This window comes from Amia ocellicauda, chromosome 9 (assembly GCF_036373705.1).
Source record: "Amia ocellicauda isolate fAmiCal2 chromosome 9, fAmiCal2.hap1, whole genome shotgun sequence".
Lineage (NCBI taxonomy): Eukaryota > Metazoa > Chordata > Actinopteri > Amiiformes > Amiidae > Amia > Amia ocellicauda.
The window spans coordinates 13,572,170-13,582,476 of NC_089858.1; the positions used below are offsets into that span (position 1 = coordinate 13,572,170).

Sequence of the window (10,307 nt, forward strand, 5' to 3'; positions counted from 1 at the left end):
CTTAACTAAGACATTTAAAAGCATAATTTAACCTTGCAGATTGTTGAAAATAACTTTATTTGTTGTAGCTTAGAATTGGCGTGCTTCACTATTGGTTTGGAGTGTCTTTTTCGACTTCATCCACAATTCGTGCATCGCTCCCTTTTGCTTATGATTGTGCTGTCTCTTAGGTGGTCCGAAGGTTGTCCCTATTTTAATTTATGCATGCAATTCTGACAGAAATGGCTTTAGAACTGTCGCTGTTTCGAACAGGAAGTTTGATGAATCCCTCCTGATTTCAGGCGTAAATAAAAAAAATCCTTAAACCGTTCTAAATAGCGACACTTTGATGAATAGAGCCCACTGTCCGCTCAGGTTTAGATGCTGCCCTTTCATTGTTAAACTAACTTAGGTGCCCATGCCTGGTGGCACAGGTTCATGTGGTGGTTTTACACTGCGCACTCCGTTGGTATGACTGGACTGGAGTACGGAATGACAATGATATGGCGAGTGTGCTAATGAAGGTACCAAACAACACAATAAGGTTACCCAAAAGAGGGATTTTATTTCCTTTAACAAGAATTACTTGTTAACAATGTTAATGTTAACTTGTGAACAGGTTTACAAATATAACAATGAACAGGATTGCAAATATAAGAAAAGGTGTGGTGGCTAATAGCCAGAGGGTTTGAGAAGGGCGGCGCAAGCAGTCTGTCAAAACAAAAAATAATAAAAGGGCCCTGACTCCCCTACACCTCTATCCCTGCCTACAGCAATACTGAGCCCTCAACAAACTAACCTGCAACAGAAAGAGGGTGACCCCACTCGCACCTAACCCTTATGCATATAACAAAGGAGTCCGCTACGTAATGCAGTGTATAGCCATGGGTTTTGTGCCTAGCCCTTCTCCATACTGATGGGAAAACCAAAGCCAGACAAATAAAAACCAAACACCAACTTAACAGTCCTTTTTCACACACTAAACCACAAAGGTATGGGTGATGGGTCCTTCTTTGAGGACAGGTAAGACACCCCCTCCACCGTAGCACATCACCACACCCAAAAGAGAGCTACAGAAAAAGAGAAAGAACACAAACGTTACCACGTCTTGGCTTTCTCTGCCTGACAGGCAGGTAACAGAGCCAGATGCAGTTCTAGCACAGGCTTGTGCTGCTCCCTCATGGTGCCCCACGACATTGCACGTCTTGAAAAAGTGAAAAGGCAAATGTGGCGAAAACCAAGCACAAAACTGCACAAATCGAATTAGTTTAGTCCGGACGTGGGAGTTTTTTCAAAATATTCAAGGCATTGAGATGACTGAACTAGAGCAGCCCTGGGAGAAGCAGTGCATCCGGAGTTCAGGGAATTCCTGTCAAATTACAGCTGTCACTCCTCATTCTTCACTCTCACTTGAGAAGCCGCAAGATCTGTCAGATGAGAGGAATTAATTCACAATCAAGTAGTGACAGCGAAACTCAGGTGCTGTTCATTTGCATTTTTCTCCTTCTTCCTTGTTCTCCACCTCTTGCCCGTCCCCTCCTGTTTCTCTGGAATGATGAAATTCCCCAGCAGAACTCTACTTCCAAGGCAGTCCTGTCTTTAGAGAGTAGATGAGGGAGACTGGAGCTCGGTCATATGGGTATGCATAGCTTAACGATTAACAATTAATAAATAATACATCTCACATACATTGTGATACCATGTCCCAGTCTCTCCTTAACCACACACAGATATATGTATTTTGTACTACATTTTTTATTATTTCATATATAGTTCCACTGACAGATAGTTGACCAGCTTTCAACCACAAAAGCAATTTTCTTAAATCTAAAAAGCACTTAAATGCTCAGATTGCACTTTGTTCCCTTTCTTAACAGGCATATTAAAATAGATTAAAAAATAATAAAATAGACATTTGTTACAGCAAAAGTACCTTGTGCACTGGTTGCAAAAGATGCTTCAGGAAACTGTAAACACAAGTACAGATAATCGTCACGCACATGGACACACATTTTAAAGAGACAACAGAGTCTACACTCCCTCTCTTGGTCCTTCTCCTCTTCCTCCTCCTCCTCCCACTGTCCCTCCCTGTCTCCTGTCCCCCTTCTCCACCAGCTCTCCTCCTCTTCCTGCAGTCTCAGTCTTTCTTCTGCCCCTTTTCCGTTTCCTCCTCGTCCGTGGCATCCAGCAGGCAGGTGCGGACGATGGCGCAGGTGACGGCGTAGGGGTCACAGTTGGCTGAGGGCCGCCTATCCTCGAAGTAGCCCCGGCCCTCCTGGCCCACCTGACGTGGGATTCGGATGCTGGCCCCACGGTTGGCCACGCCCGCAGAGAAGTCGTGGATGCTGGAGGTCTCGTGGTGGCCCGTCAAGCGTCGCTGATTGTCAAGGCCGCTGTGGGGGTCGTAGCAACGGATGTGGTATGTGTGGCGACGGCCCAGCTTCTCAATGGCCTTCTCTATGTGCCTGGAGGGAGGGGAGAGGGAGGATGAGAGTGGGGAGGACAGGAGAGGAAGAGGGGAAGGAGAAAGAAGAAAACATGATTGATGTTTTATTACAAAATGAAGACAGAGAGAGGGGGAGTGAGAGAGAGTGAGAGAGTGAGACAGAAAAGGTTGAGAGGGAGGAAACAGTTGACGCAACAGTTTATGACATTGTATTAAACTGGAAGGTTCAGTCAATTTGAATGAGAGAGGGAACGGTAGGAAGAGAAGATGTATGTTCAAACACACCCTCTCTCTCTCATACACACACACACACAGTACATACAAACACAGAGTGAGGGGAGTGGCTGGTACTCACTGCAGCCCACCCTCGCCTCTCATGGCCTCAGTGCTGACGTTGGTGTGGCAGCCGGCTCCGTTCCAGTTGCCTGTGACAGGTTTGGGGTCCAGGGTGGCGATCACCCCAAAATCCTCGCACACGCGGTGCAGCAGGAAGCGCGCCATCCAGAGCTCGTCCCCCATGTCGATCCCTTCGCACGGGCCCACCTGGAACTCCCACTGAGGGCGGAGGGGAGTGGGTGGGAGCGAGAGATGGAGAGAGAGATGCAGAGAGAGAATAAGGGAGGAAAGGGAGTGGGTGGGAGAGATGAGGAGAGTGGGGTGGAGGATGGGAAGAAGGGAGAGGGGGTGGGAGAGAGAGATGGAGAAAATAAATATGGGAAGAGGGGTAAATAATATAAATATAGTGATAAAAAAGGGACAAATAATTGAATGATCGAATGAATGAATGAATGAATGAATGAAGGTCCTTCTCTGCGGGCAGACTGTACCTGTGACGGCATTACTTCTGCGTTGGTGCCACAGATTCGGATCCCGGCATACAGGCAGGCCTTGTAGTGGCTCTCCACAATGTCCCGGCCAAAGATTTTGTCAGCTCCCACCCCACAGTAGTATGGACCTGTCAGTCAACAACACAGGAGCCTCAGTTCAGATCCAATAAACCCATTTTTACAGTCTCGCTCTCTGCCTTATATCAGTTTCCAGTGTTGACTTAATGGAATGTGAAATGTATGTTGATTTCTTTATCTTCTAATATTCTACCCTGTGAGTCTCTGCCCAACCCCCCACCCCCTACAGATGCTTGATGAATGTGAGGCTGATGAGGACACAGACATCAGTTCAAGACTTTTAAGAGTGGAGGAGGAGGAGGGAGAAAACAGGAAACAGGACACTCTGTGCATCACAGTGGTAGACTCACCCTGTGGCCCGGGGAAGCCATTAGGTGGCCAGCCATAGGGGTGCTTGTCTATCCCCAGCAGGCTGTACTCCTGTTCCATCCCGAACCAGGGGCGGCTCTCTCGCGCAGCGTCCATCGCCTCCTTACAGGACCAGCGCAGGTTGTTCTCTGCAGGGTTAGAGATGGACACACACACATAAGAAACACTGACCACAGGTTGTAGTCATCTCAAACAAATTCAGGGAGAACTGCAGACTCAGGCAGGGACGTCAACATGGGAGGCTGTAAAGACTCTGGAACAGCTCAGGCAATCATTGTTCCCGATGTTGTTGTTGTTGTTTTTTTTAGGTTTTTTTTATACCGGTAACTGAACAAGGTTACTTAGAAAGAAATATATAAAGACAAAGACTGAATGTGAGAGAAAAGAAACAGGAAGGAAAGTAAACAGGAAAGAAACAGAAAGAGCTGAGCTGAGCTGTGGGTTTTGTGGCTGTTCTTGGTTGATGAGAAAGATACAGGGAGATGTGAAAGTAAAGGCAGGCGAAACCAGAATAGCTTGTATTTGGTTTCCTTTTATGAAAAAAACAGAAACAAAGGAAACAAATTAAAGGAATGAAAGAAAGAATGACAGAGAGAGGAGAAACAAAGGCAGGGAGGTGAAGACAGGGGGAGCAGCTTGCCTGCAGGTTTGCGGTTGTACTTCAGGACCTCACACAGCACCAGCTTGTTGGGGTCGAGGGTGAAGGGGTCTCTGAACATGCGCACCGGGACCAGGTACATGTCGCTGTTGGAGCCCTCAGCCTGGTAGGTGCTGGAGCCGTCAAAGTTCCACTCCGGGATGTCTGTGGGGGGGGGGGTCATGTTCTACAATCAGCATCCTTCCACATCCGCTTTGCTTACCTCCCCAACACACTTCTGCCTCCCCCCATTTGCTTTCCCTCCCAGCTCTGCACCTGTTTGGGTGAGTGTCTGATGGTAATGATGATGGTATGCACTGTAATTTACATCTCGGTTTTCAGTCAATACCTGTTCAGTGAGCAGCAGCAGGTGTGTCGCTCTGTGCAGGGCATGCCCACTCTCATTCTGCGGCTGCAAAGGCCAGTGCCACTTAGGTGTGGTAGGTGTGCGTAACAACAAGGTGCAGCAGTCAGGTGTTTTAAAATCACTAGGTATTGGAGCACACACATCTCTGAGCTGTGGGACCTTAATGAACCTTGGGAGCTGGGGAACCATTTAGTTGAATGAACCCTATCAGATCCGCAGACCTGTGCTCCACCATCTGTTGCTCATTCAGAGATGCTGACACCACGGCCAGCCGCACAGATCCTACAGATCGCAGGCCGCTTTTCTGAGTGAAAGCCGTGATGGGACAGGTGTGTAATTCACTGTTTGCAGGCAGGTCAAAGCTGCCATCGGTTCTGGGTCCAAGCTTAATTTCTGCCTGGAATAAATTAGACTGGCAGCAGGCTGCTGAGGCAAGGATGAGAGGATTGTTGACCAGCACCAGAAAAAGATTTGCACAAAAAAAAAGTTATACATATATTTTTACAAACATTTAATGCTGTAAAGGAAGAATGCTTTCAAAAATAGACATGTTAATAGATTATATTTATCAATTAGCTAAATGCAAAGTGAGTGAACAGAAGAAAAATCAAATCAATATTTTGTGTCTTGACCCTTTGCCTTCAAAACAGCATCAATTCTTCTAGGTACACTTGAACAAAGTCGGGGATTTTGTAGGCATATAGTCAGGTGTATGATTTAACAATTATACCAAACAGGTGCTAATGATCATCAATTCAATATGTCGGTTGAAACACAATCATTCACTGAAACAGAAACAGCTGTGTAGGAGGAATAAAACTGGGTGAGGAACAGCCAAACTCAGCTAACAAGGTGAGGCTGCTGAAGACAGTTTACTGTCAAAAGTCAAACACCATGGCAAGACTGAGCACAGCAACAAGACACAAGGTAGTTATACTGCAGCAGCAAGGTCTCTCCCAGGCAGACATTTCAAGGCAGACAGGGGTTTCCAGATGTGCTGTCCAAGCTCTTTTGAAGAAGCACAAAGAAATGGGCAACGCTGAGGAAACTTACTGCAGCAGATGAAAGACGCATCATGCTTACTTCCCTTTGCAATCGGAAGACTTCCAGCAGTGCCATCAGCTCAGAATTGGCAGAAAACAGTGGGACCCTGGTACACCCATCTACTGTCTGGAGAAGTCTGGTCAGAAGTGGCCTTTATGTAACACTTGCGCCCAAAAAGCCAAACCTCCAACGTTGCAACAAAGGCAAAGCGACTCAACTATGCATGAAAACACAGGAACTGGGGTGCAGAAAAATGGCAGCAGGTGCTCTGGACTGATGAGTCAAAATTGGAAATATTTGGCTGTAGCAGAAGGCAGTTTGTTCGCCGAGTGTCTGCAGGCAACAGTGAAGCATGGTGGAGGTTCCTTGCAAGTTTGGGGCTGCATTTCTGCAAATGGAGTTGGGGATTTGGTCAGAATTAAAGGTCTCCTCAATGCTGAGAAGTACAGGCATGTAATTATCCATCATGCAATACAATCAGGGAGGCATCTGATTGTCCCCAAATTTATTCTGCAGCATGACAACGACCCCAAACATACAGCAACAGTCATTAAGAACCATCTTCAGCATAAAGAAGAACAAGGAGTCCTGGAAATGATGGTATGACCCCTGCAGAGGCCTGATCTCAACATCATCGAGTCTGTCTGGGATTACATGAAGAGAGACAAGCAACTGAGGCTGCCTAAATCCACAGAAAATGTTTGGGCCAACCTACCTGCCGAGTTCCTTCAAAAACTGTGTGCAAGTGTACCTAGAAGAATTGATGCTGTTTTGAAGGCAAAGGGTGGTCACACCAAATATTGATTTGATTTATTTTTCTTCTGTTCACTCACTTTGCATTTAGTTAATTAATAAATATAATCTATTAACATGTCTATTTTTGAAAGCATTTGAACTGCCTAAGTACTGTACATTTTTAAACTATTGTAAAGAGCAGGGTGAATACATTAGTTCACTCTTTTGTATACTCTTCTTTACACTTTATACTTTTCTGGAAACCCCTGACTGGTTGTCAAAGCCTTTTGTTTTTCTCCCTAAGGAACCTAGGCTGTTTTACTGAACGCACACATACAAGTCGTCCTACCATACTACCTCCTAAACATTTCTCCTTGTGCATTCTTGGAACTCAAGACCCCTCCAGCACTGGCGTTCCAAGAACCTCTGCCATAATTGTCCCTGTCCCACCCCTCCCAGCCATTTAGCCCCCTCACCCTCGATGCTCTTGGGCTCGCTGTCCAGCGTCCGGGTCTTGTTCCGCAGCCCCTCCCCTGTGCCGTCGATCCACACGTAGGTGACCTGCACCTTGCCGTGCTGTGGCAGCCTCATGTAGTATTCCCTCATGTTCTTGTTGAGCCGGGAGCTGTCTGAAACCGTGGATGCCATTGCAGGCCTGAGACAGGGTAGAGTTTGGGGTTATGTGGTGCTGCAACATCGGCCCTGGGACTATGTGGGTCCAATACAAACGACTGTCCATGGACACTGTGTGGAGGAACCTCCACACACTCCACAGTGTTCCCATGCATGTTGGCATCATCACGGGACACCAGGAGACTGTGAGTCCAATGAGAATAAAAAACACTAAATTAATTTTAAGATATGTGTTTTACTAGGGTGTTTGTAAAAAACAATGACAGCAGGTCACCAGGCAGTTTCCACCTGTTATTAGAAAACTTGTTTATTTTTACCGGTGTCAGGTGGAACTGGATTTTAATGTCTCTGTAGGTTTTCCTACTGCCTGTCACTGCACCTCGGGGAAACGGCAGTGGTGTGAAGAGGGCAGTTCAGGCTGTTCGGCAGCCAGAGCAGGATCACCCAGCCCTCCCCTTACACATCCATGCCATGCTGTGTCAGGGTAGAAGCACAGTAAAGATAGTGCAGCACTGCACAGCCCCCTAGTGCCACTGCAGAAAATACTTCCTGCAGGGGATCTGTTCCTGGGTGAAGGTTGCCAACGTCCTTAGGGACTCGTAATTCTAAGTTCATATTTTATGCTTATGTTAAGTTGTTTAATGTATTCGGCTATATTATGTACCCACAATATAGGCCTTCTCCAGATAAATAAGTCTTGGTGCGGTATCTGGATGCATAGGGGGCAGTGCAATAGGGTCCATCCCCATGGATAGCAAACGTAAAGCATAGTAAATGTGTGATATGATGCGATACAAATCCTGCTAAATTACAGTGCAACTGCAGCAGGAACTCTCACATGGGGCGGATCCGCAGACCCACTCCCAGTAACTTCTAAACTCAAATTAGAACAATTCACGGGTGTCAAAAAGAAAACACACACACTCACTGTCACACACACACAGGCAGATAGACAAAGGTGGATAGACTGAAAGATAGACAGCTGGAGGGACAGACAGACAGACAGACAGATCTATAGATAGAAAAAAAGACAGACATAGTTGACAGACATGTAAAATCCAATGAAGAAGAACAAGAACTACTACCTTGTCTGATCCGGTGAGCTGGAGACGTGTTGTTGTGTGTGACTGAGCCTGAATGGCTGTGCTTCTGTGCTGGGCAGGAGCCGAGGCACCATAAATACTGCTGGGCTGGATGGGTGTGGATTTACCTGCAGTGACGTCATCATACACTTGGCAGGGCGAGCCATGCTTTGTTTTTTATTTTTTGATTTTTATTGATTGGGCTGTCAAGACTACTGCATTGCTCACTATTGCCCCCACAGGCTCTAAGGCAAAATTGCCAGTGTGTGAGACAGTTGCAGCAGCAGGACCTCCTGTGTGTATAATCTCCTCTACTGGGCCTGTTCTGCACAATGATCAGTGATATTGTCACAATATATCACATTATTTCTACAAACAATTACCTATTTATACAGCTGGGTTTTCACTGGAGCAGTCTAGGTACAGTACCTTGCTCAAGGGTACAAAATCAGTGCCCCATTACTGTGTGTGTGTGAGAGAGAGAGAAAGAGAACCAGATTTACCAGTTGTGTCCTTGGGGGTGATCAGACTTCCAGGAACAACACCACAGCCCTGTCAATCCATGACGTCATCACCTGGAGCCCCAAAAAAAAACAAATATATATTTACAGTCACTCCCTGCAACTAATTTTCAAACAGGTCTACCTGTAACCTTGACCTTTAACAAATGAAAACACAGAGACCAGACTAGAGAAAAGAAACAAATCACAAGGACTAAAGTGTGGAAAAGAACAGCGTATGTGTGCAAAGATAGAAGAATGTGTATTATTATTAATAATAATATTAGTACCATTACTAATATAAGTATTTCATGATTTAATAAATATTTGATTTACATACATTAAAAAGATACTACTGATGGGGAATTGTAGCTTTCTCTCTGTCTCTGTCTCTCTCAGTCTCTCTTTCGGTCTCACTCTCTGACTCTCTATTTCTCAGTAAAATTTTAAAAGCTTTATTGGCATTACCAAAATTAGTATTGCCAAAGCATTAGACAAAAATGTCAAACAGCTTCACACACTTCACACTCTCACAGTGTGTTTACCATCATGTTGAAGCTTCCTGTATGTGTGAGACAAAATGAAGTGGTACCTTCTGCCCTGAGACCTGCACTTCCTCTCTGACTCCCAATCTCTCTCTCTCTGGGTCTCTCCCTCTCCCTCGGTCTGTTGGTGATTGTGGCTGTGAGGTGAGTCCTGGGCAATCAGTAGTGTACTGGAGCAATGAGTAGCGCAGGCAAAACAAATGCTACGCCAAAACCAGCCTAACAATAATACCATCAAAATTATCAGGTATTGTTTACCCTGCAGTTATACAGCAGGATTCATCACACCGATCCAATTCACCTCATGGGACAAAACTCACTTCTGCAACTTCCTTCTTCCACATATTTAAAACAAACAAACAAAAGAATGAGAGGGCAGAGCAGAAGGAGTGGCGACAATGTTCACAAACAATTTATCTTAGAGATCTTTAGTTTTCTGTAGAAAGGGTGGTGGAGGTGAGGGTGGCTTTTGAGAACGCATACTTATCTCATGCATAATCACTCAGCCACTTCCTGCAGTCTCATCCAAACAGCTGCTCATCAAAGCTCAGAGCACCAGCCGCCCTGCTTTGGGGTGGTCAAGGCTGTAGGCGAAGAGTACAGCCAGGCCTGCCGGACTCTGGAACCCCAAAGCAGCCTGTCCAGGCCTGGCATAGGCCTAGTGATGTAGAGTAAATGTGGACTGTTTCAAAATGGTACCCCCTCCCATCCCCTTATTGCCCTGATACACCAGCACAATCACAACAGAGGTGCCAGTAAAGAGGATCTGTGCTCTCAAAGCCCCCCCTCACTCATCCCCCAGCTGGTGATGGTAAACTGCCCAACTGAGAAAAGCAAGTCTGGGGAGACACGGGTGGCTTGTTTTGAATAACAAACCTTCTCCTCTTCACCCCCCCAAACTCCCTAGCTCTCTCTCTCCAGGACTTGCAGGCTGTATTGCCCTCCACTGGGCCTTCTCTCTACACATGCAACACAGAAGGTAATTTTATTATAAAAGTTGAAAGAAATAATACGTGCTTAAGAATTAAAAAAGAGAAAAGAAAAAGAAAGAAAATCACCGGAAGT

General features: G+C 45.9%; 1 protein-coding gene across 2 annotated transcripts; it reads right to left on the bottom strand.

Moving 5' to 3' along the window:
* Positions 1-519: 519 nt before the first annotated feature.
* On the bottom strand, positions 520-8,314 carry LOC136758679 (glutamine synthetase). 2 transcript variants are annotated; one of them, XM_066713251.1, is made up of 7 exons: positions 8,201-8,314; positions 6,959-7,137; positions 4,340-4,501; positions 3,681-3,827; positions 3,253-3,380; positions 2,781-2,980; positions 520-2,444 (listed from the first exon to the last, which is right to left on the bottom strand). In XM_066713251.1, the coding sequence occupies exons 1-7, from the start codon at positions 8,290-8,292 to the stop codon at positions 2,117-2,119; spliced, it is 1,236 nt and encodes a 411-aa protein (XP_066569348.1). In that variant the 5' UTR covers positions 8,293-8,314; the 3' UTR covers positions 520-2,116. The 2 variants fall into 2 exon arrangements, with proteins under 2 accessions (XP_066569348.1, XP_066569349.1); XM_066713252.1 differs by having other exon boundaries at positions 8,198-8,270.
* Positions 8,315-10,307: the final 1,993 nt, after the last annotated feature.

Coding starts and splice junctions, on each gene's coding strand:
- LOC136758679 (XM_066713251.1), bottom strand. CDS start 8,292: ATGGTGCCTCGGCTCCTGCCCAGCACAGAAGCACAGCCATTCAGGCTC. Junction 7,138..8,200: donor AGCTCACCGGATCAGACAAG/GTAGTAGTTCTT, acceptor ACCCTGTCTCAG/GCCTGCAATGGCATCCACGG. Junction 2,445..2,780: donor AGAGGCGAGGGTGGGCTGCA/GTGAGTACCAGC, acceptor CCCTCCCTCCAG/GCACATAGAGAAGGCCATTG.